Source organism: Pimephales promelas, chromosome 10, assembly GCF_988280905.1.
Source record: "Pimephales promelas chromosome 10, fPimPro1.hap1.1, whole genome shotgun sequence".
NCBI lineage: Eukaryota > Metazoa > Chordata > Actinopteri > Cypriniformes > Leuciscidae > Pimephales > Pimephales promelas.
The window spans coordinates 22,681,879-22,708,835 of NC_142778.1; the positions used below are offsets into that span (position 1 = coordinate 22,681,879).

Below are 26,957 nucleotides of genomic sequence, written 5' to 3' on the forward strand. Positions count from 1 at the left end.
AAGATAGTTAAAAGTGAAATGTAAATTATATGACGAAATTAAATGTTAAACAGAGAAGGTCATGCTGCTCTATTCCCTATTAACAGTTACGGATGCTGTCAATGTCAAAAACACGAACAAAAACACTATTAGTGCTTTTCCACGACTACAGTGCCAGCTTGACTCGACTCGGCTCAGCTGGTTTTCCTACGCTATCTCACAACCAATTCGTACGAATTCGACGAATGATTAAAAAGTGTCTAATTCGTACTAATTCGTACGACCTCACTTGTACGAATTCGTACGATTTGTCTAAACCCACGTGATGGGTAGGTTTAGGAGCGGGGTAAGGGGTAGGTCATTCGTACTAATTCATACGAATTGGCCAATTCATAACGATTTAGCAAATTCGTACTAATTTGTACGAGTGAGGTCGTATCAATTGTTACGAATTAGCCACTTTTTAATCATTCGTCGAATTCGTACGATTTGGTCGTGAGATCGGGTTGGGTTTTCCACTGTGTGAAAGTTGTACCTGTACCTGCTTTCGGGTACCTTTTTTTGTATCACCTCCGGCGAGGTTCTGAGCGAGCTAAGACGACCTGAGCCGGTACTAAAATGTGACGTGAAAACAATGCCGACTGCTGATTGGTCAGAGAGAATCGTCACCATTCACTGTGTCGTCATTGCACGCGCCAGATGGAGTATCCAGAATATCCCCGCCAGTTTTACTGTAAATAGTTTGGCCAGAGATAGTTACAAAACTTACTACTATTATTATGGCAACTCGGAAGAATACGCCGTGGTCAAACGAGGGGATGCAGACTTTCCTTTGTTTGGTTGCGAAGAGAGGATCCAGCGAGAGCTTGATAGGGCAGCGAGGAACGAAAGGCGTCGCTATGATGACCGGGTACTATTTGTGGCAGTACTGTCTGCAATGGAAAAGGGAGCAAAAAGCGAGCCAAGTCAAGGCGAGTCGAACTGGTACTGGTAATGGAACAGCGCCATATAATGGTGGTGGAGTGGGAGATTTTCCAACAATAATCAGTGAATTTAATCTGTTACTCATATAATCCTACGTGGAATTAACTATTTTTTGTTGTGTTTTGTTCGTTTTTGGACCCTGATTGAAGTGAGGGCGAGTAATCAATTAATCAATGACAATTTTCATTTTTGGATGAACTATTCTTGAAATAGTTCTCTCTATTTCCATCCCTCATTCTCAGAGTCATCCAGATGTTTTCCCATGCTATATGTGTTTGTTAGAGGAATGCTTTCATGAAGCACTGTTGGCTATTTCAGTTTGAGAGAACATCTTTACTCAGTCAAGCATTCTTGGGATTCTGGAGAAACTAGAGCAATTTGGAGCTTGTTGATAAAAGAACTAGTGAAGGAGCATTCTGGGCCACACACACATCTGCAGTTTATTTAACTGAAATGGATCTGTGAATGGACTTCAGGTGTTCCTGGGTATGATGGACCCCCCACGATAAACACACACGCACACTAAGCTTTGCTTTGACAAATGTTTTTACTCCACCAGAGACACTCTATTGCCATTCAAACACCTACTGAGCCGCCTACCTAAACATTCGGTTTCAAAAGTAGAAATGTAATGCTGCCTCGTTTTGACAATATCTGGATTAAATGTCAGTTATATATACTGGTATTTTATCAATTACAGCAACAAAAAAAAAAAAAAATGGATGCACCAGTAATAAAATGCTGATAACCATGTTAGGTTTTCATGATAAATGGTTACTATTAAAATTTGTCTAAAATTCTGTTTAAATAAATAAAAAACAGTAAAAACATAAAGCATTCTTTTTAAATGCTGCAAGTGAATTTAGGCATCACAACATATAAAGTTGAAGTGTAGTTACCTAAAACAATTTAATTTTCAGCAATTGAAATAAAACTGAAAACCATATATATTAGATAGATGAAAAACATAAACTGTAAATAAGTACTAAATTGACTAAAAATAAATGTAAATGTAATTAAATGAAAGAAAAATAAATTGAAGTTAAATAGAAATATTACAAATACTAATAAAATTGACAGAATCATATAAAACAATTATACTAAAAATACTGAAAAAGTAAATTAATTCAGTAAATACTATAAGTATAACTGAACACTGTAATGTACCTTATGAAAAATATATATTAATTTTAAAATGTTAAAGATTGCATTGTGAATTTTTTTACAACGGGCAATATTTAAACCCCCAAAAATCTCATGACTTCCAATCAAAGTGGCAAAAAAAATAAAATAAATAAATAATAAAATAAGTTGTGCTTTCTATTTCTATACTGTAAAAAATTGTTGGTTTAACTTGTTGCCTAAAAATGTTAAGTTCATTGAAATGGAAAAATTTAGTTAATACAATGAAGGAGATTGATTTAATCATCAGAAACTCAAAATATTAAGTTATCTGAACTACATAAATTATCTAAGTTGATTTGACAAAAAAAAGAAAAAATGTTGTGATTACAAATCATAAAAATATTTTTTTTACAGTGTATGCTTACTGTATGAGCTTCTATTTCAGTAATTATAATGCTGTCTTAGAAACTATGAAACAAAGACAATATGTGACACCAAACCTCCTTCAACAAGAGCTTTACCCGTTTAATAGTACATTTCTCACACGGCACGCAAAGTGATGAGCACATTATTGTGTGTCACTGTCATAGTAGAAGAGGGAGTTTCCACATATCTGTTTCTCTCCCACTCATTTATAATTAAACAAGTGTAAATCAATCACTTTGACCTGGCCGATGCATAAATGCCCATCTAAACAGTTTCTCAAAGCTGTGATTGGTATGTTCAGGTCAGGTGTGAGAACTGAGCCCTGATTGGCTCAGTCTCTGATTGGCTGTGTTGTGCAGGCACTGCAGACACAATGAACTTCATGACCCATCACATAGTCTAACCAATACACAGAATATAAAACAGAAAGAGAGGAAATGAGCAGGCCAGCTGCCCTCCCTTAATATCACTTTCTCAAACAGGAAGAAACGACATCCTTTCACACACAATTAAAGTCAAAGTGAATTGTAGTTTGCAGACCATTTTTATTTATTTATCAGGAATCCATTAAACTGGAAACTACATACAGTAGCAGAATGGAACCAGGCCTGAGTGTGATTCTGCTAAAATACCTACTGTAAATAGTTTTTACACTCTTCATATCAGAGGAGACACACACATAACGTTCAAAAGTTTGGGGTCAGTAATGAATACTTTTATTCAGAAAAGAAGCATTAAATTAATTAAAAGTGACAATATGACATTTATAATGTTGCAAAAGATTTCTATTCATTAAAAAAAAAAATCCTGAAAAATGTATCACGGTTAAAAATATTATGCAGAATATTAGAATGATTTCTAAAGGATCATGTGACACTGAAGACTGGAGTGATGATGCTGAAAATTCAGCTTTACCGCATCACAGGAATAATATCACATCACACATTTCTAATAATAATATTGAATAATTAATAATTTAGTTCTAATAATAATATTATATCATAATAATATCATAATATAATAATAATATTATATTATATATATCACAATATTACTGTTTTACTGTATTTTTATATTTATCCAATAAATGCATTTGGTGATCAAATAGATTTTCTTTATTATTATTATTATTATTATTATTATTTTGAAAACAAATTGGTGCAAAGACTATTTTCAAATGCTAGTAATTAACATAATTAGTAGCATAATAGTAAACATAATTAATTACAATGAAATAGCAAGTATCACATCCAATTAAACGTGACATTTTTTAGTAAAACTGTTTTTTAAACTACAATAATCTTTGTTTTATTTAAAATTAAAACATAATTTTTACAGTGTGGCAGAAGCAATTTAAAAAAATTTTTTTTTTTTGGAATGACATGCACATTAAAGGGTTAGTTCACCCAAATTCTGTCAGTAATTACTCACTCTCATGTTGTTCCAACCCCAAAAGACTTTCGTTCATCTTCGGGACACAAATTAAGATATTTTTGATTAAATCTAAGAGCTGGATCACTGGGTGAACTAACCCTTTAATAAAATAAATAGATACAATTTTGATTTCATGTTGAACATGTATCGTACAACACACGGTCGGCTAAGCTTTGTATCAATACTAGCAGTGAAACAGAGAAAAGGGAGGACTAGGTAAATCTGATATGCAAATTAGCCTTGGGTATCATTCCAAAATGTTTAAACACATACATCTCTCTTCAATCCCTTTCCCCGTTTACTTTTCAAACACTAATATATCAGCATTTCAGCCTCCCCTTGACACCCTGATGTCACTAGTCACAACATGTATCCCCATAGTAACAGAATGTGGCTGCAGGTGCATTTATCTCTCAATTCCTGACTGGCACTAAATCAAATCTCATCTCAGCACACATCTTGTTCTTGGAAGCTGCATAAGTCAGCTCTGGAATTCCTCAGAGCCAAGAGATCCTATCCATTTGAGAAAAACTGCTTATATGAGATACTTACAATAGATTCATGTATAAAGAACAAGTAATATTAAAGGTTTACTTTGGTAATTGTAACACGGTTCGTTGTTATGGGAAGGAGGAGGCGGGAACCAGCGAACATTTAAAGGTTTTAATTAGTGCTGTCAAACGATTAAAATCGTGCGCGATTAATCGCACATTTTTATCTATTCTAAATGTCTTTTGATTTCTTTTTGTTACATATTTTTTTTTTCTCATTTTAATGCTCTTAACAAGGATGAAAAAGTGGATTGGCTTGTTTAATGCAAATGTTTTTTTTTATTATTATTATTAATGAAAATAACATTCGAATAGTGCTCAATTTCACACTAACATATTTAAATAATCTCTCACACATTTGGCCGACTCGCAAGCCGAAACGAGTGTGTGCGGCACAAAACGTCCTCGCGCTGCGCTCTGAAACCCATTCATTTCAATGGCTTGCGCCGCGCGAGGACGTTTTGTTGCTTCTTCGACCAAAGCGCAAGCGGATCTAGACCATAAACAAAACAACAAGCACGCCGCAAACACACGTTTCGGCTTGCGAGCCGGCTTTGAGTGGATGACGAGCGCGAGACGCCAAAATGGATCAGGGCGCATGCCGCGTCCTGTTGCAAAAGCATGTGAAAAAACTACAAAGTTTGCTAGGACAAAAAGACCGTCAATCGCGCAATAAAAAAATGAACGCCGTTAAAATGGGTTTGCGTTAACGCTGTTAATAACGCGTTAAACTGACAGCCCTAGTTTTAATACAATAAGTAAACAAATCCAAAAATGAAAGTATAAGCCAGCAGCCCCTCACGGACGACTGCTGGCTACACAAAAGAAAAACAAAACACAAAATCAGGCCTGTTCCTCTCTCGATCTTCACTGTCGTCGCTCCTCCTTTATGCCTCCGCTCCTCCGTGAGACCGGTGTGCTCACAGGTTTCATTCATTATCACCCACGCCACCAGCCTCACACAGCCCTCTCACGTCCCTAACGTCCCTCGACCTCGTCCTGCTCGCCACAGTTATGTTTTGAAAAACACCACATGTGTGCAGCATATACTAATGCACAGTATGCAAGTTTTCTCTGTGAAATCCCCTGATGGTCTACTATATTTGCCAAATGTGCAGGATAGAATGGAACACACTTTTCTGGGTAATGTATCCCACAATGCAACCTGCTCAACTCTCAAGACTGTGATTTTGTACATATATTTCTTATTATATATTCTCATTCACACAATATGAGGTCATTTGACAACAATTTAGCCATTTAAATTGTTTAGCAAGCAATGCATAATGCATATTCTTCCGCATACTATATGTTTTAAAGAAATACAGCATACTACAGTAATTCGAACATGTGAAATCTGTAACCACACAAACATGTCATTCACATGACTTAAAGGCAGGGTAGGCAGTTTCTAAAACACTTTTTCCCAAATTCACGTGTTCATGTGTTTTGGGGGCGTGGTTTTGGAAGGAGCCCAGAAGGGAGGGGATGGGAGTTTCTCTGTTGGATACTTTCAGTTTTCGGCTAGTTTCTCAAACTTACCTACCCTGCCTTTAATTTCAGACATTGACATACCTTACATAAAATTGTCTTCAGTTTAAGCTTAATCAGAGTAAGAGTGTGTTTGCATGAAACACAGCCAAATGATGTGCTGCATCAGGTCATAGGTCACAGATGATGACATGGGAATTTCTGACTGTAATTGGGGAAATGTTCTGGACTTTGCCGGTTTTTATCTCTGATTATGACAATTTATGGCAGAGTTCAGCCAAAGCGTTCATCATTTTAACAGGATGTTCATTAAGAATCTCTTCCAATGTCACCCACCAACAAAACTGGACTATTATATGAGTCAAAGTTCAGCTGTCTCCAGTTGAGACATTGAACTGATGAATCAAATGTAAAAAAAAAAAAGAAAAGTTTGATGATAAATTGTGTGTCACAGTTTGACAAAAATATTCAGAACTGTTTAACATTAAAAAATCTTAACATAAAAATTTGGATCATGTGGGATCATGTGACACTAAAGACTGGAGTAATGATGCAAAAAATTCAGCTTTGCATCACAAGAATAAATTACTCTTTAAAATACATTAAAATAGAAAACAGTTATTTTAAATTGTATAATAACATTTAACACTATTACTGGTTTCACTTTACAGTATGTTTGATCAAATAAGTTCAAAAATATAAAAAAAAAATCTCTCACATGCACACATTTTAATTTTCCTTTATCCTTAAATTAGAATCTACATTCTTTATGATAAAAAAAAAATACTGTGTACCAATGAAACAAACAAACTTATCATATATTATGTCATTCAGAGGTTTTCATAGAGCTGTATTTCTAAAAGCCATTAGTGATAATGAAATATATACCAGGCAAATGCAATTTAATTAATGTGAAAATAAATTAAGAAAGTGTCATTTTCTTTTCGGCTCAACTGTTGATTGACAGATTTTATTTTATCCACATCACCATTATCCCAAAGAGACTTCATAATCATATTGCATGAAACAATATTCAAGCCACCTCATACTCACATTTCTGTGTTCAATCTAGCAAATAGGGATTCCGGTCATCTCATTGTGTGTGCGTGACCTGGCCTTGTGGGTGATACACTAATCACATGCATTTTACTGTAATCCCACCAGATTACACACATGCACACACACAGCAGGGAAATCCCATGATTAGAGAACAGCTGGATTGAGCCCAAATTAATCTGTCAGTTCACTTAATCAGTAATGCATGAGAGGAGGCTATTTCAATTAATCAATATTTATGCTCTATTATATGACTAATAAAATCTGAATATAAATGGAACATTCTAAGCACGTTTGTGAATTAAACTCCCTCTCAATATGTTGTCTATATACATATATAGACATTTTGTGTTAATCTCCAAGGAATTGTAGTATGGTAAATATTCACACAGGACATCTAAAAATGTTTCTAAAAATTAAAATCACAAATGGTCTGAAAATAGCAATGAGCTTCAATGGGGTACAATTAGAGACTTGCTTAAAAAAATTACAACTCATGACCTGAAAACCATTCAAAACACCATAGCAACTGCATAGCAACCACCCTGGCAACCAGCCAAAACACCTTATCACCTGCATAGCATCCCCCTTGAAACCCATCAGAACAATTTAGCAACTGCATAACAATCAATGTCCTGGCACACCTACAGCCTTAGAGATCCAAAAACATCTTGATATGTCTTAATCTGTGCTCAAAAGAAACTAAGTTGGCAACCAGATCTCAAAATAAACTTTTTTATTTTCTAACTTATTTATTTCCAAGACAAAATGATCCACATTCATTCAATGATCCACATTCATTTTATAACTCTACACCCTTGAGCCTATTTTATTCCTCCCAAAGTATTATAGACATTTTAAGATGAGACTTTTAGATGAAACATAATTGAAAAATGCTGTACATCTACTGAGAAAGCACAATAAAACCTATTTGACTTCATTTGCACAATCATTTCATCACCTTTTTCCGGTTTTAACCATTTTCAGCATCTGTCCCACCTATTTGCATTTTTGAATCAAAACAAACAGTTTAACGTTTCTTGCAGTTGCATGCTCCCACACATTCCCAAGCAGCATCTGCAGTCTAATATCTGAAATTATAAGGCACTCAATCATATGATCAATCCGTCAGCAGCAATACCACACACATAAATGCACTCTGATCAGCATGATAACAAGAAATGAAGCCAAAGAATGTGCAAGATTAACAGACATTATGTTCTGGGAAAATACCATTGTGGATAAATACAGCTGTGGCTTATCACAGTGTGTGTGTGTTTGGTTGTGATGTTTAGAGATTGATGTGATGTGATGATTTAGAGAATTCCAGTTTGGAATGAGACAAGGCCGAACAGCTCCAGAAGGCTCTTAAATTTTCCCTCTCTGATATCACAATGAGACGGGAAGGATCCCAGAACAGCACGGCGCATTTACCTGCTCCACAGCTGGGAAACAAACTAATGGATTGTGGACCGAAGGGAGAAACAGACTGAGAAGAATGTATGTGTGTCAGCCAGACCTGTGCTCTCTCTACAGAGTTTGAAGTGGAAGAGTCCACTCATCCACAGCTGGAGGGGTGGCACGTTGCCATCAAACAGGAGAAAATGGTATTTCCCTCAAATTCAGGCCATGTCGGTTAAAATACGGAGGAAAACAGCAGGAAAGACTGCTGAAGAACCCGGTCACACTGACACAAATTCTCAACCAAAGAAAAAGGAAATTCCTCCCATGGTTCTCAGCACAACATCCCTTACTAAAAGTACCCTAGTGGCGTCTAATAGTTTTGTTATTGCTAACTAAACTTAGTTAACTGAAATAAAGCTTAAATGAAATATATTACATAAAAAAAAAATAGAAAACTGAAATAAGGTTAAAAGGATAGTTCACCCAAAAATGAAAATTCTGTCAGCATATACTGCACCCTCAAATTGTTCCAAACCTGTATGAGTTTCATCAATTGTTTGGTTTCCGACATTCAATAACTTATTTTGTGTTTGGTAGAAGAAAGAAACTCAAACAGAGAGACATAGTTTTAATTTTTGGGTGAGAAGTCTAAATAATAAAATGACTAAAAAAACCCTGAAAAAATCTAAAAATAAAAAAATTAAATAAAATTCCATATGACATGGAATTTACATGGTATTTCCAATACCATGACAGTGATGGTATCAGATGGGAATACTATGGAACTTCTTTTTTTTTTAACTTTGGAAGTGAAATATATGCACCATGACATGTGTCTACAAGGAACTTCAAAAAATACAAGACCAAAATACCAAGGTAGTTCCATGTCCATAATTCCAATGGTTGTACCATGGCATTTTTAAATCTAATTTACGTAATATAAAAATTCCACTATAGTAAATATCAATGGTATTGACATCTTTTTATTTTTAAATATTTTTTTGTAGTAAGTAACCACCCTATAAACTAGTTTGTTGGTGACGTTCTATTGCCTGTAGCTTTTATTATCTATATCTACTGTAAATCAAATTATCTGGTTCAGTAAAAGTGAGGACAATCACTCTGTCAGTTGTCTATAAATCAAAGCAGAATGTAAAAACACAACTAAACCATTTACTATATGCTGAGCACTAAACTAACCTCGGGAGTCTTCTGTCTTTCTCACATTCACTCGTTCTCTCACACACCCTCTGAGAGACAGACAATTAGCAGCTTAAATGGAACAAAAGCAGCTCTATGGATGTGTATTACGATGCAGGAGAGAAAGGATAATGCCTTCACAGAGCCTGACGGACTGTGCTGGGGTTTAAAGAGAGAGAGAGAGAGAGAGACTTGTTTTTCTGGCTTGTAGAATGAAAGGAAAAGGGGAGAGGAGGGTGAAGGGGTCTCCCAAGGAAATACCTGCTGGATCAAACACTGCTGCCTGCAAGGAAAGTGCATGGGTGTAGAGATGTGGAAAGAATGCATTAGGAAGCCCCTCCTCGTCTCCTCAATGTGCCACAATGTATGTTCATCATATTTACTAGCTATGCTAAAGCCATTATCTTCACAATGAATATGTGTGTGCGTGTGATTTTATAGACAACACAACGCATTCTCACCCCAAGGCGTCACCTTTGACCATGCTTCAATATTTGACGTTTTAGGCGCCCTTTAGCGTCACTTACATGACGCGATCCTACGGCGTCATCTAACTGACGCTAAAGGAAAGCGTCAGTTAGAGGACGCGGTTAGGTTTAGGTGTGGGGTGGGGGTAGGTCACACGCGATCCTAGGGCGTCATCTTACTGACGCTAAAGGGCGCCTAAAGCGTCAGATATTGAAGCATGTCCAAATGCTTCCCAAGGCGTCAGTTAAGTGACGCCTTGGGGGTGAGAATGGGCTGGACAACAACACCATGAATTACACTGCAGACAGAGAAAACACCCTCTGGCCAAACTCAAAGGTCATTTTGGGTGGTCTTTGTGAGATTACCTCATAGGTTATACAGGGCTATTGTTTCTTTTTGTAATCTTGAGATTCAAGTGGTCATATGATTGATGAAGAGGGTTAGAAGTCACTTGACTTTTCATCTGCATGTACAGCTCTTATAGGGATACTCCACCCAAAAATGAAACTTTTGTCATCATTTACTTACCCTTTGGCACCACTGACTTCCATTCTACTATGGAAGTCAATGGTGCCAAACAACTGTTTAGTTCCAATCGTTCATCAAAATATATTCCTTTGTGTTCGTCAGAAGAAAGTAACAAGGTGAGTAAATGAGGACAGAATTTTCATTTTTGGGTGGAGTATCCCTTTAAGGAAGAATGTATAGTGTTGAAGTGTAGTTTACCCATTTAAATATTTAATCAGGACAGACAGACAGACAGACAGACAGACAGACAGACAGACAGACAGACAGACAGACAGACAGACAGACAGACAGACAGACAGACAGACAGACAGACAGACAGACAGACAGACAGACAGACAGACAGACAGACAGACAGACAGACAGACAGACAGACAGACAGACAGACAGATAGATAGATAGATAGATAGATAGATAGATAGATAGATAGATAGATAGATAGATAGATAGATAGATAGATAGATAGATAGATAGATAGATAGGCTCCGTTACTATAGCAGCAGCCTGTCATACTGTACATCAACCCTGGAACAGACAAACACTTTTGCTATCATTTATTCAGGTACGTCACAGCGAGATGGAAAACTTTGAGATTTGTCTGCTTCAGTCTGGTCTGTCCTGTTCACACAGTGGGAAGGCAGAAGAGAGACACAACCTGAATACTGATCTCTCTCGCTCACACACTCACATACAGATAGATGGAACCGTAGACTCCTGTGGAGAGCTGTTTTCATGACCGTGAGACAGTGGGCGACTCAAGACCATAGAGACCATCATAGCAACACTAATGTGCTTTAAGGCACACACAATGTCCCAAGTAATGGCTTAACAAACCCTCTAGAGTTTTACATTTTGGGAGCAAAATGTGAGTAGTGCATGTCCATGCAAAAATTACCAGCATTGTGGAAAGGGTTGTGGATAGTTGCCATGGTGTTGCTATGTAGTTATTAAGGAGTTGTGGGTCAGATGAGCCCTTTCCTAAGTTTGTATGATATTAGTGGTCTCTAGATATGGTTATCACTGATGTCTGTACAAACAAACAGTACAAGACGAGTTATACGAGAAAGTAAGGTGTTTATTCAAATCACTATTCTCATATGAGCAAATGATTAAATATTTTATATAAATAAATTAAATATATAAAAGTATTAAAATAAAAATTCATTTTATTTAGAATACCAATTAATATTTCTTTTATATATAAAAATACATGCCATTTAAAATGTGAAAAGTGTTCAAGTATGAGCTAATATTGATACAGTTAAATATTTTACATAAATACTGTTATATTGTATATATATATATATATATATATATATATAGTAAGGTGGTTATCATCTATGGGTTTTTGCCATACTAACACACTAACATACACACACTAGCCTGCTGTTCATACCTGACCGACGGCACGGACCAGGATGTCAGGAGCTCTGAGATGCGTATGCCTTAATCTTCGGAGGGCGGCCGAGGTCACATCCCATAATGCGCTGTGCCTCACACACACACTCTCTCCCAGACTCATGAGCATCGCCTCCATGATGACAAACACACAGGTACACAGGTGTGTGGTCAAATAATCCCTTCTCAGCACAGGTGTGTGTGGGAGAACAGGTCCCCAGGTAATATTGGTCTCCCTTTTGTGTTCTCCTCTTTCATTTTCTCATCTCTTCTTCCTTTAATCCTTAAAAATGCCCCATGGGAGACTGAGATTGTGACTTCTGTGTGACTCAAATCTCGTCTTGGAAATGAATTCGGTCTCACTGGTCTCTCTTTCTCTCTCTCTCTCTCTCCACTGCAGGACACATTCCCAGAATAACAGCTCTTGGTTTGCCTAACACAAACATTCCCACATAGAGAGTACCATTGGTCCCTCTCTCCTTTTCTCAGTAGTTCTTTCTCCCTCTCCCCTACTTGTTTGTTTGTTTTAAAGCAACAGTCCCAGAGCAGGACATTGAAGGGTTTTAAGCTTGCACGATATTCTGAGACGCCCATCTAGGGCAGAGTGAAGGACAGTCGTTCCTTGCCACAGGACAGAGCCTGATCGGGTTCATCACCCCCGGGCCACTGAAGAGATACCCGATATGTGTGTCTCAGCTTTCCCAGTGTGGTAAAGCAGCAGACAGAACAACTCATGGGAGTTGAAAACTCGTTTTTCCATAAATGGTTAGGATGACGTCCAGATTCCTGAGTTTTGGAGTGGGACATGTCATTTGTTCCAATGTTCTCAAGGCACCATGTGCCCTATCCAGATTAAGTCACTAAACTACAGACTAACTGAAAAACATTTACCTTCCAAACCCCTCCCACAACCCCAAAATAGTTCAAAACTGTCTTGAACAATTCATACACTGTTTGGCAGTGCTAGTTAGCAGAGTCAGCGCAAGTAGAGCACTGAAGAGGGACGTCTAAAATAACGAATAAGGATGATGACGTAATGCAAAGTAGAGCTGCATTCTTTGTGGAGCAGGAAGTCCATAAGTTCACCTGCCCATTCAGTCTTAATAGTTAATGGTAAACAAACCTGGCTTTGCTGTCCTCGAAGGAGGCTTGAACCCGAGGCTCGGCTCGAGCTCCGAGCTAACCCCCCCATAACCGGACAGCACAGCGAAAAAATAAGGAAATGGGAAGGAGGAGGGATGCCAGAAGAATTGTCTCTAGGATGACACAGTGCCTGCTGTTTATATATGCTCAAAATAATGATTGACAGGACTGAACCTACATTTGGAACTACATTTAATGTGTCAATCAAAATGTGGCTGCGAAACTGACCGTCCTAAAATGTTGCTTTAGTAGCCCAAAATTAATGCTAGCACGCACATGCACTTTTAAACAGTCTATTCTGTTTCATTATTAAAATCCATTTTCACATTCATCTTGACTTAAGGGACTGAATAGTCCTGGTGAGGGGGCAGGATAATCCAGGTGAGGGGGCAGTATAGTCTGGGTGAGGGGGCAGGTTAGTCCAACTAAGCGGGCAGGATAGTCCAAGTGAGGGGGAAGTATAGTCCGAGTGAGGGGCCAGGATAGTCCAGGTGAGGAGGAAGGATAGTCAAGGTGAGGGGGCATGATAGTTCAAGTTAGTGTGCAGGATAGTCCAAGTGAGGGGGCAGGATAGTCTGGGTGATGGGGCAGTATAGCCTGGGTGAGAAGTCAGGATAGTTCAGGTGAGGGGGCAAATAGTCCAAGTACGTGGGCAGGATAGTCCAGGTGAGGGGGCAGGATAGTCCGGGTGAGGGGGCAGGATAATCCGGGTGAGGGGGCAGTATAGTCTGGATGAGGGGGCAGTATAGCCCGGCCGAGAAGTCAGGATAGTTCAGGTGAGGGGGCAGAAAGTCCAAGTACGTGGGCAGGATAGTTCAGGTGAGGGGGCAGGATAGTCCGGGTGAGGGGGCAGGATAGTCCGAGTGAGGGGGCAGTATAGCCCGGCCGAGAAGTCAGGATAGTCCGAGTGAGGGGGCAGGATAGTCCGAGCGAGGGGGCAGGATAGTCCGGGTGAGGGGGCAGAAAGTCCAAGTACGTGGGCAGGATAGTTCAGGTGAGGGGGCAGGATAGTCCGGGTGAGGGGGCAGGATAGTCCGAGTGAGGGGGCAGTATAGCCCGGCCGAGAAGTCAGGATAGTCCGAGTGAGGGGGCAGGATAGTCCGAGCGAGGGGGCAGGATAGTCCGGGTGAGGGGGCAGGATAATCCGGGTGAGGGGGCAGTATAGTCCGGGTGAGGGGGCAGTATAGTCCGGATGAGGGGGCAGTATAGCCTGGCCGAGAAGTCAGGATAGTTCAGGTGAGGGGGCAGAAAGTCCAAGTACGTGGGCAGGATAGTTCAGGTGAGGGGGCAGGATAGTTCAGGTGAGGGGGCAGGATAGTCCGGGTGAGGGGGCAGGATAGTCCGGGTGAGGGGGCAGTATAGTCCGAGTGAGGGGGCAGTATAGTCCGGGTGAGGGGGCAGTATAGCCATGGGCAAGAAGTCAGGATAGTTCAGGTGAGGGGGCAGAAAGTCCAAGTACGTGGGCAGGATAGTCAAGGTGAGGGGGCAGGATAGTCCGAGCAAGGGGGCAGGATAGTCCGGATGAGCGGGATTCTTTCTCTTGCTTTTCGACTAAACAGCAGATACAGTGATTTACATTGCCTCTTAATTGAACACAGCACATTTTTCTTTCTGCAATTGAACAGAAAGCCTTAGTCAATAGCGTAACAACAATGTAAGCAAACCCTCTGATCCTGATTAAAATCACCTCCTGTCTTAAGAGATCCATGGGATATTCATATTAATGCTGGGGTGGCATGATTAAACTTGCACACATCAATATCTATGATGAAGAAAAACAATACCTGACTAGATCAAATTTGGAAATTTAAACATGACTGCTTTCTGATCCCTTATAAAGTTTGGTAACTATACAGTAGTTTCAGCAAAAATACCAAACAGAAATAACGTAACATAACTTGGTATTAGCCTCCAATGTAACCAAAATACAATATAAATAAAAAATAAATTAAATACATACATTGTTTGAAGATCCCATTTTAGCTTATGATTTTTCATCAACAATAACTGTGGCATTTTGAAAGAAAATATAGATACCATGATGATACTTTGCAAGGATTTACAAGGCTACACAAAGACTAACTTAAACATTTAACAAGTGGTGCAGGGAGAGACATGCACTTGTTTACAATAGTAAAATAATATGCGTACAGAGTAATGGCACTGTGTCAGAGCAAACCTCATTCACTTACAATCACTGACAGCTGGAGTCTAATGAATGAGCACAGAAGCACATGCATTTCTATTGGTCTGGATGCTGCAGTGGTACAGAGGGGTAAATAAAGGCCTATAGAACCAGGACAGCAGGGTAAATAATTACTCACTCATGCTACTCTCCTGCCACGTGGCACAATGCAAATTGATTTGTGCACAAAAAACCTGATGGGAAGAGTGATAGTACAACTGTAAAGCATAAATGTGAGCGTATTCATGAAGGTGCACGAGGGAGAGAGAGAGAATTCCTAAGAACCATCTCAATAGCTTTGACTGATTGTTTAATGATCTGTTACAAAATGCAGATGTTTCTCCTTGAATCGTTTAATGTGAATAAAAACAGATCCTTTGAGGAAACACATGAATTTCACATTTAATTTGACGAAAAGTATTGCGTTGGAGGTTCGTGTGAAAAATGATGTCAAATATGCGTTTCTTTTGGGAAATGCTGCCAAAAAAAGCGCAACAAAATGTGCTAATATGAGTAGTGTTTCCCAAACAAAAGTTACTGCATGGCACTAGGGTGTTGCTATTTGGTCACTAGGAAAAGAAGGAGAAGACATTTGGACTGAAAAAGAAATAAAAACGATTTGTGTGAAGTTGTGAAAGTTACACATGGAAGTAATATGTTTTTTTTTTTCTTTGAAGGAAATGAGGGCATAAAAAAAACAAGTTGTCCAACAATAAAGCAGCGTCCTTAGTTTCCTGCTGTGTTCAGAATTCATGTTCCTTAATTTGTGATTCTTTATGAGTCACCAGGTGCTTCTTCCTGAGGGGTGAGAATGTCATTTAGATGTGTGAATGTGTGTGAGCGGCTGTTGTGTGGAGGAAGAGGATCAAATATTTAAAAAGGACGTAGTTCTCAAACTTGTGTGTGTGTGTGTGTGTATGCAGTCTATCTTCTGAAACCCAGGGAAATGCTGTGGTATTCAGTGATTTTACACAATGCTCACACTTACTCATGCGCACGCGCGCGCACACACACACACACACACACACACAATAAGAACCTCTGGCATTTTCAGTACCATGTGACCGAAGTAAAAAAGAAAAATTGAGTTGTAAAATGGAGAGAGAGAGAGAGAGAGAGGGGGGGTAAGACTTGCTGTCTCAGTGCACCAAAGCTGTTTGAAGTTTATGTGCACTTGCATATATGTTTGTGAGAGTGCATGTGCGCGTGCTGACCTACTTCATTTTGCATATAGGCTAATAAGAGTTTGCTCCTGGATCTTTCTCTGAGCATAAATATTTATGAGGATTATAATATAATAGCGCAAACCCACGAGAGCGCAGAGGAGGCGGCCGCACACACACACACACACACACACGCTGAGCCAGTAGAATTAAGCCTGGTGTAACTCCAATCCAAGGCCACCAGCAGAAAGCACATGCATTTCCTCCCTAAATACCCAGGCACACCATCACACACAGAGAATTACATGAATACTCTATTGAGAGAGAAAGATGAGTCAAAATGTATGTGTGGTTGTGTATAATGCTCTATGACAGGCCTGTTCCAGTGCATGTGAAATGATCCATTCTCTACTCTTATTTTTAGCACAAAGCTCTGTACTTGTTCATGTCTAAAGAACATTTGGGACATTTTGGGGGGTGATGCATCCTGTTTTGGGGGACGAATGTGACCCCAGCTGACCCTGGGACCATGCACTGGCGTTTCTGGGAACAGAACATGAGATTTAATTGAAACCAGTCCAGTAGACGTCAAGTTCACAAAGAGGTTGGAGTCATTTATAAAAGCCTTATATGTGTGTGTGTTTGTGTGACTGAGCTGCATTCCATTCTATTTGAATATTAGGTGATTCAAAGCAGTCAGAACACACTTAGAATGTTCTACTATGAGGAAGTGTATGTGTTTGTGTGTATGGCTGAGCTGCATTCCATTCTAACATAGGTGATTCGAAGCAGTCAGAACACACTTGAAATCTTTACACATGATATGAGAAAGTGTGAGAGTGTGAGAGTGTGTGTGTAAGGAGGAATTCATTTCTATTCCTAAGACTGCTCTAGGGCAGCTGTTATTGCAGCATTCACATGCTGAAGTCTGTGAGGGGTATATGTGTGCATGGGCATGAGTGTGTGTGTGTGTGTGTGTGTTATGGGATGCTTTTTCCTCTGAAGATCAGTTTGAGCTTGAGGGGATGTCTAAATGGAGAGGAAGACAATAAAAATGATAGTGGCAGCTTGGTGTGTGTGTGCCTATGTCTGGATTTCTTGAGGGCGCAAGTGAAAAAGATAGTACATGATGATGTGCCTGTTCTAAATGATCGATTTATCAACTAGATGTCATTAGTAAAAAATATTTGGATGTTTACTTAGATAGAATCGTCAACTCTGCCAGAGGCCATAAATATGAAGACACTAATGCTTTAATGATGGTAACTCTACAGAGAGAAAAAAACAAAAAACAAAAAAACAACCTGTGTAAAGTCAGAATTTAATATACGTAGCATCACATCTTTGCTTGCATATTGTGACATGCATACAAAAAAACTGAAGGGCGAAGACTTGGTTTTATCCTTTGGTTTTTGGTTGGATGGATGACAATTTGATAAAAAAAACTCACATTTTTAAAAAATGAAACATATGCATGAATTGATAATTTAACATCCTTCTAAAAAAACAGTCAAAAGTACTCTTTAAAAATTGATATGCTTTATCTAATCAATAAAATTGTGGCAACAGATTACAAACATTATTATTAATTAACTTGAACAAAATTAGAATTGAGTAATAATTAATCAAATTATTCCTTAAAAGTTAGCCATTTAAAATGAGTAAAGTTTACACCCCAAAAAATAAACAAAAATATCTGAATAACAGACAGACGTCAAAGATTAATTGAGAACTATTTATTTTAAATTGGCAACAACAAACCTAAAACAAACACCGATCACCATACTGGTGACTTAAATGTACGTTTTACTCATTTTAAATGGTTAACTTTTAAGGAATTAATTTGATTAATTATTACTCAATTCTGTTGTTAAATTGAATTAATAATATTGCTTGTAATCATTTTTTTTTGATTAGATAAAGCACATTCATTTTTTAAAGTTTACAGCCTGGCCAGGATGGGAGACTATCTAAGAGCAGACATTAATCTTAGGCTGGTACAAAATTATTATTATAATTTTTTCAGTAAGAAACAAAACTCACAGAGTGATAGTTTCTTTCAAATGTGCCATTAAACTTTAACTTGATCAGCAAGATTTTCTTCAAAGAGTTAATGCCATGATAGTATTTGACCAGAGGCAGTCAAAGGTAATTTCAAGTATGAGACATTTCGAAATTTAACACAACACAACACATGAAATGTTTGGCAATAGCTTGTAGCATTTGCGTTTGAGAACTTGCACAGAATCTGGTCTAAATCAATAAAGACAATACAACACACACACACTTCTACACATTCTTGATTTCAGACATGGCACAAGTGCATTAGCAGCAACAGTAAATGTGTTACTTCTGAGCATTTTAAAGAACAGCTGACATTACACAAGCTCAAGCACATACTTGCATATTAATCCACATTTTGTCTGCATCATGCCTGACCTGCTTCCTAATGGGAGGCAACAGAACGGTTAAATTTAACAAGCCTCAATTAGCACTTTGCTTTAGCCGAGCAGCCGAGAGTTAGCACACTGCCCAGAGACAAACTCTATGGAGCACACAAAACAAGACCCAATTAAAGACACACATACACACACAGAGAAGTGATTCCACCCAATGCAACAAAGGGTCTCCAAGGAGAACCCCGGCAGCCCACTAAACATGAACAGTTTTCCACTGCCAAACTGCTACTGTTGTTTCGCTAAGAGCACTGGATTGGAAATCTGGCTTCAAAAGCTGCAACACCATATCACAGCAGAAGAACATGCTGAGATAAATTTGTAACTCGACCTCAAAAGGAGGAAATGAGGAGGAGGAGAGGAAGGAAGTGGGAAGCTGAAAGGATTTGAAATAAAACAGGAGCATGAAAAGGTAAATGAATGATAGAATTATGTAGGTAAGAGAGTAGAGCAGATGGAGGCGTGAAGAGAGATGAGTGTAGAGTAGGGCAAAAGAGAGAAAGATAGGGCTTCTTTCATTGTCTCAGTTTAATGAAGCAGAGTATATTTTTCCATCACAAATGTCTAACAAGCGTAAAGTCTTCACTCTTATGGAAAGCCCTCCAGCTACAAGATTACATTAACCTTCTGTGAAGTAACGTCACACATTCACAAACACACACAAACATGTATTCAATTCAAATTAAGCTATTAAGTTATTAGGAGTCTAATCATTGAGTTTGGAATGGTGATGCCCACCTAGAACGTGTAATTTTACCCTGAACCATAAGAAATAAGTAATATCTGGCTTAAAGGGGTCATATAATGCCGTTTTTAAGTTAATTTCATTCTTTAGGGTGTAAATGAAAAGTTTGTAATATACTTTAATTAAAATTTCTCATTAGTATTTTAAGAAAACACTAATTTTACCTGCTCAAACAGCTCTGTTTTCAGCATGCCGTTTCAGTGCATATGCCTTTAAATGATAATGAGCTTCTCTGTTCTGCAGGTGTTTAGACACAACGCATGTGGAGTGTTGCCTTGACAACACTCTGAGGACACATCTGTGCAACCGTATCAGTCGGACCCGGAACAAGATGGCGGCCACAAAGAAGTTCGACAATAAAGGCTTGAACAGGACGTTTCTGAATGGTTGGTTAACGTTATGTCACTTTGATCTATTTTTGTATTTAACTTACTGGCAGGGTAACGTTAGAATAACTTAGTGAGATGAACGAATGCTATACGTTTACTGATGTATACGTACTCATGAATAGTTGAAACCGATTCTTCAGGAGCAGCTTCTTAGCAAAACCAGCTTTATACTGATCCTCATTTATAAAGCAGTCTGGTTAGAAAAGATTTGCGAATCGTGCAAACATGAAAGCATTGACGTTACTCGTGGGGAAACTCAGCCACTGTGTCTTCAGTGGTTCGGATTTAGGAACATCAAAATGACTGTGCTATATATATCAGTTTATATATATATATATATATATATATATATATATATATCAGTTACTATATATATATCAGTTACTATATATGTATATATATATATATATATATATATATATATATATAATGACTGTGCTATATATATCAGAATGACTGTGCTATATATATATCAATTTCTAATTTCTATATACATATACATATATGTATCTCAGTTACTATATATATATATATATATATATATATATATCAGTTACTATATATGTATAATATATATATGTATATGTATAATCATTCTCACAAAATTGAAAAGTATTCATACATAAAGGTAATATTGGTTCAAATAATAATAGTAATAATGATAATAATAATAATTGCATTACAGCTGGGGCTTTCAGCCAAAAGTCCATGGATCCCTAAAAGTATTTGGTAACGCTTCCTTTTACAGTCCAGTTACCCATGTAAATACTATGTACTTATGTTAGTAACTACAATTACTGGGTAATAACTAGTACTAACCCTGAACCTACCCCTAAACCTACCCCTGTTCCATGTACTTACCTTATATTAGCCAGTGCTTTCTAGTTAAGTACACTGTAAGTACACTATAAGTACTGTACTGTAAAAGGAAGCGTAACCAAGTATTTTATATGATTGTATTTTATCAGGTAGTAATGAGAATTTGGGAGAAATGTGCATATAATTGTAAAATAATAATACTATTATAGCTTTTTTTCTCAGTTCGATTATGGCGTAAACATGGACATATTTTTGTGAGATTCAAAACTATTTGTTCTCTCTGACAAAGTCTGCCTCACTCTGTGATTATCCTGTGGTGTATGTCTGCTGTCTGTGGGTGCTGTGAGTCAAAATCACTCAAACAGATGAAAATGAGAGATGGCAGAGCACAGAAACAAAAGAAAAGGGGAAGGGAAAAAAACAATGAGGGGAAGGAGGGGAGTTTGAGAAGCCCGGCAATCAGAGAAGGAGAATGAAGCCCTTGTTTCTTTGATTAAATCGCTTTGTCTGCTAATACCAATGGTTATGCCTTATCAACCGCTGCCGTCCCCCCAAAAAAACTTGTCTGCCATCCTCACAGGAAATCCCTAAATTACAACCGTGTTTCAAAAGAGCCAATCAACGCAACCCAGTGAGACAGACAGACACACAACACACCACAGCTCCTTTATTAAGACCAGCGCTGCCTCTTAAAGGCACTGAACAGCCCGAAGACACGTTCTAATGAAAACACAAGGCAAAGACTTCAATCGTGTTTCATTAGTAAAAAAAGTGAACAGATTTTGGATGATTGGCAGCTTAATATAATTTAACTCATCAGTCGGGTTGGACTTTGGTTGAATGAACCATTCGCTTCTTCGGTGGTCCTCTGATTGACAGCTCATAATTGATGGTTAAACAGGATGGTAGACATCTGCACCCTGGTTATGACCCATATGGATAAATGATGGATTAAACATGCCTTCTTGCAACAGACAGCTGGAGAACTGGGAGAGAAAGTGGGAGAGTGGGCAATAAATTGTGCGATGTAATTGTGCAGATGGATATATACTGTATATATATATATATATATATATATATATATATATATATATATATATATATATATATTTGTGCTGTCAAACAATAAAAATATTTAATCACGCTTAATCGCATTAATGGCATAGTTAACTCACAATTAATCACACATTTTAATCTATTCTAAATGTCTCTTGATTTCTTTTTGTCGCAACACTTTTTATAATTTTAATGCTCTTATCAAGATGAAATAGTGGATCGGCTTGCTTTGTGCAAATGTTTTTATTGAAAACAACATTGACAATACTGTGTTCAATTTCACACTAAAACATTCTCACTTGGACCAAATAATCTCCCACACAATGTATCAATAAAAGGGTGAAAGAAATACTGACGAGGTCCTTATATTGACGAGGGGGTCGCATCAGCTGTGTGTGTGTGTGCTTGGCCAATTGCCATCAATGATAGCTCAGTTCACAATCTAAAAAAATAATAATTTGGCAACTTTTTAAAAGTACACTTTCTATTCAGAATCTTATTGTCATCCATTTCGGCATCTCGCGCTCGTCATCCACTCAAAACGTAACGTTAACCTATTATTTGGCCGGCTCGCAACAAGTGTGTATCCGGTCTAGCTAGATCCAGTGGTTTCAGACAGCACGCGGAATGCGCGGCGCTACGCCACTTTTCAAAACTTTTTGGATTTTGAAAAGTTTCTATTGGGCGTGCTGGTAATCGTCACAGCGGCAAATGTTGAACTATTTTGAAATTTGACCGTGTTGTGCGGTTTAGCCACTGAAATTAATGGGTTTCATAGCGTTGCGCATGCCATGTCCTGTTGCAAAAGCATGCGAAAAAAACGACAAAGTTTCCTAGACCAAAAAGACCGTTAATCTCGAAATAAAAAAAATAATCACGTTAAAATGGGCTAAATCGCGTTAAATGTAATAACGGTGGGTTTATTTTAACGGAGAGAAACAGAATATAAATCAAAAATCCAGAAAAAAAACCCACATTATATTAAGGTTATAAATTGATTTGAATTTCAGAAAGTGAAATAAGTATTTTATTGTATAAGCAAAACATGCCTTAGTACTTGGTGGAACAACCTTTGTTGGCAAGCACAGAGTTAAGACGTTTCTTGTAGTTGGTCACCAGGTTTGCACACATCTCACAATGGATTTTGGTGCACTCCTCTTAACAGATACTCTCAAAATCTTTGAGGTTTCATAACTGTCACTTGGCAACTCAAAGTTTTAGCTCCCTCCACAGATTTTCTATAGGATTATGGTCTGGAGACTGGCTAGGCCACTGCAAGACCTTAATGTGCTTCTTCTTGAGGCACTCCTTTGTTGCCTTAGGGGTAAATTTGGGTCATTGTCATGCTGGAAGACCCATCCACATCCCATCTTCAGTGTTCTGGCTGAAGGAAGGAGGTTCTTGTACAAGATTTAACGGTACATGGCCCCATCCATCGGCCCCTTAATACAGTGAAATTAGCAGAGCCCGAGAGTTTAATGTTTCTATCTCCGTGCTTGACTGTAGGGATGGTGTTCTTGGGGTCATAGTCAGCATTTCTCTTCCTCCAAACATGGTGAATTCTTGCCAAAGAGCTCAACACTGATGGGACAGCACTTCCTCCCAAGCCTTCTCTAAATCATTATGTTCATTGGTAAATTTCAGACAGGCCTGTACATGTGCCTTCTTGAGCAGGGGGACCTTGCAGGATTTCAGTCCATTGCGGCGTAGTGTGTTATCAATGGTTTGCTTGGTGACTGTGGTCCCAATTGCCTTGAGATCATTAACAAGCTCCTCCTGTGTGGTTCTGGGCTGATCCCTAACCTTTCTCATGATCATACTTACCTCATGAGGCGAAATCTTGCATGGAGCAACAGACCAAGTGCGATTGATTTTTCATTTTGTATTTCTTTAATTTCTGAATAATCACACCAACAAAATTCTCCTTCTCACCAAGCTTCTAGCTGATGGTCTTGTAGCCCATTCCAGCCTTGTGCAGCTAGGTCTACAATCTGTTTGACAGCTCTTTGGTCTTGCCCATGGTGGTGGAGAGGTTGGAATGGAAGATACCAATTCTGTGGACAGGTGTCCACTGACATTAGGACATTAGGAGTACTTTCTTAAAGTGACAGTGTTTCTAATCTGTGTTTAACATGGGCACATAACCAATCTGTGGGAGGCAGAATTCTTGCTTGTTGGTAGAGTCTCAAAAACTTATTCCACTCTATCAAATGCTATTTTTTTTCTGGATTTTTATGGTTGTCCCACGTGTATCTAACATGTTTCTATCAGCAGGACTTCAGAATCAGATTACGTTGCCAATCTCTTTTGCTAACTTATCTCAGCAGGTAAAGTAGTATCTCAGATGGTAGTTTGTTCCTCTCCAGCTGGCCCGGGCCAAAACTAAGAAGCTTTAGTCTCAACTACTGTATCCATTCTGGCACGTGCTTGCACACACATTCAATAGAGAGCAGCCTTAAAAAACAGCTATCAAGCGAATCTCACATTAGTCACGGTACAGTTTGTGGAGAGCACTAACGGCATTCGCGTTAGATTAGTTAAGTGGATGGATTCTGCAGCCTGCCGGCTCAGCATTGCTGACGGTAGAAACAGAGTTTTGTAAAGCTGCTTTCACTGTAATGAAGAATCACAGTGACACACACAGATTCACATTCTCTCTCACAGCACTGGATATTATGGAGAGTGTAAAGTATTTTGAGTCAGTTTTTGCATGCGAGTTTGCATGTACATGCATGTAGGCATCATGGCACAATGCAGTTAGGGCTAAGTGTCTTCACTAAAACTCCTGGCAGCCGCAGGCCACCGAGAATGACAGAGCGGACGAGAAAGACAGCGAAGAGGAGGGGAACTCTGCAGGGATGCAGTAAAAGAAATGTGCGTGAGGAAATCCTCTAATCAATAATTCAAACTGCTATAATTATACACATCTGTCTCACAGCAAAGAGAGACAGAGAAAGAGAAGTATTGCATACTACGACATTGTAAAATATTAAACATTTCCTGCAATTTTAGTGCGGGACTGGAATCAAATTAGCACACAACACAATATGTAAAAGCCATGAATGTAAGCCACTTCACAAAGAGATGTACATGTTGTTTTCATGCCATGTGAAGATAGTATAATAGTAGTGGTCATTTTCAATGGCTGATGGTGACCAGATGTGTGTGTGTGTGTATATATACAGTATATATCACACATCATACATATTCAATTATATTGCACATTCAGACATACATACAGTACATATATACATAAATATTCGAATTATTATCGATTTGATTAAATTCATATATATTTAAATGATTAATCCTAAATATGATTAAATAATATCAACAATTCATTTTTAATTATCCATGTTAATTATTTCATAATTAGACACACATTTGTCTGTCTATATCTGTTATATTAAATTATGATTAAATAACATCAATACTATTTAGAACTATAATGACTTTATTGCCACTTGATCTGCCTGACATGGTAGGCTTGATATCATCATGCTAATTTGCATTTGTGATAGGTTTTCAAGAGTATGGATCTTTATGATTACTTCATTATTAGTTCTTTGATGGCCCAAAATGTCAACCACACACACAAAAATATGAAGAGAGATGAAGGCTACACACCCACACACAGAAAGAAAGCTCACATACTGTACGCACATCTGTACGAACAGAACTTTTACCTTGCGGCTGTTCAAGTAAATGACAGTACAGTGAAGTTTGGTGTATGAGTGTTTTGTCTGCTAACATGATTCACATAACTGGGCAGGCTCCTGCATGTTTTGGGATAATCATGCTGATTTCTAGGGGATACCTGTTATCTTCAGTGAACAAACACTATTATGCAACACTTTTCACAGTCATCCAAACTGTAGACCTCAGAAAGCCAAAGCGATGATAGAGACCCCTCATGAGAGCATTAAACCAACACAATTCACAGAGAATTACAGAAGGATTCAAGCAGGTGCACGTCCATTATATCAAGACATAAACAGCGAATCATCTCAATTTTCTCCTCGGCTGCACAAACTAACACACAAGTGACAGTCCTTGATAACCTTGAGCCACCAGCATTCAGTGCACACACAAGGATCATCTCGCGTCTTACCCTCTCCTCGCTATTTCGCCTCAGCGTCCCCACCGGCAGCTTGAGCAGGAGCCTGCGGGTCCTACTGGGCGTCACAGCCGCCTGGACCACCATGGTGTGTGTGTGAGCGTCTGGTCCGTGAGCGTTCGCCGTCTGCTGTCCCGCCACAGACAGACGGGTTGTTCCTCTCTCTCGCTCCGTCTCCACGGCTCCCTCCCTCCAATTTTCCAGCCTGTCTTTCCTTTTTCCCCCGCTTTAAATGTGCCCGTGACTTCTTTGTTGTTGTTTCTTGAACTCTTTCTGTTCGTTTTGCCTTTGTCTTTCAGCGGTGGGTATCCTCAGTATGGTCTTCAGCCCATACTGTGGCAGATTTCATACTGCCTTCTTACAAGACGCGTGTGTGAGTGAGAGAGAGAGAGAGGGAGCAGAAGGGAGGGAGGTTGTTGTCTCTCTCTCTCTCTCTTTCTCTCTCTCTCTGGAAGTAGCTGTGGAATGGCGTGTGTTCTAAATACGTCAGCCTCGCTTCCACCAGTCAAACTCAATCCAGGTCACTGGATTAATATTAGTATCATCACATACACACACAGTAGGTCACGTGACACTATGCAAGAATGAACACGAGTGTTTATAGCAAAGTTCATACTGTTGTGTATATGTCAATGTTTATGACGAGGGATAAAGTGTGTGTGAGAGTGTTGTTAAATATCCATTCTCCAGCTCAAACAGAATATCTGATGTTTTGCCATCTGCTGATCAGATTAGCTGTAAATCCCATGGCTGCTTTCACCAGACAGACTTTACACACACACGCACACACACACATATTTAAAGGGAAAATACCCTCAAGCTGCCAACAAGATTACACACTAG

General features: G+C 38.6%; 1 protein-coding gene across 8 annotated transcripts in view; it reads right to left on the minus strand.

Moving 5' to 3' along the window:
• Positions 1-26,957, minus strand: part of frmd4a (FERM domain containing 4A) — a 157,746-nt gene that overhangs the window by 57,563 nt on the left and 73,226 nt on the right. For 2 of the 8 annotated variants that reach the window (XM_039650512.2, XM_039650513.2), the window contains exon 1: positions 12,040-12,393. The exons of 3 other annotated variants lie outside the window; for them this stretch is intronic. In XM_039650512.2, the coding sequence (XP_039506446.2) occupies positions 12,040-12,180 (141 nt within the window). In that variant the 5' untranslated portion in view covers positions 12,181-12,393. Of the gene's footprint in view, positions 1-12,039; positions 12,395-26,108; positions 26,503-26,957 lie in introns of those variants that run through there. 3 more of the 8 variants (XM_039650515.2, XM_039650514.2, XM_039650510.2) reach the window with 3 other exon arrangements.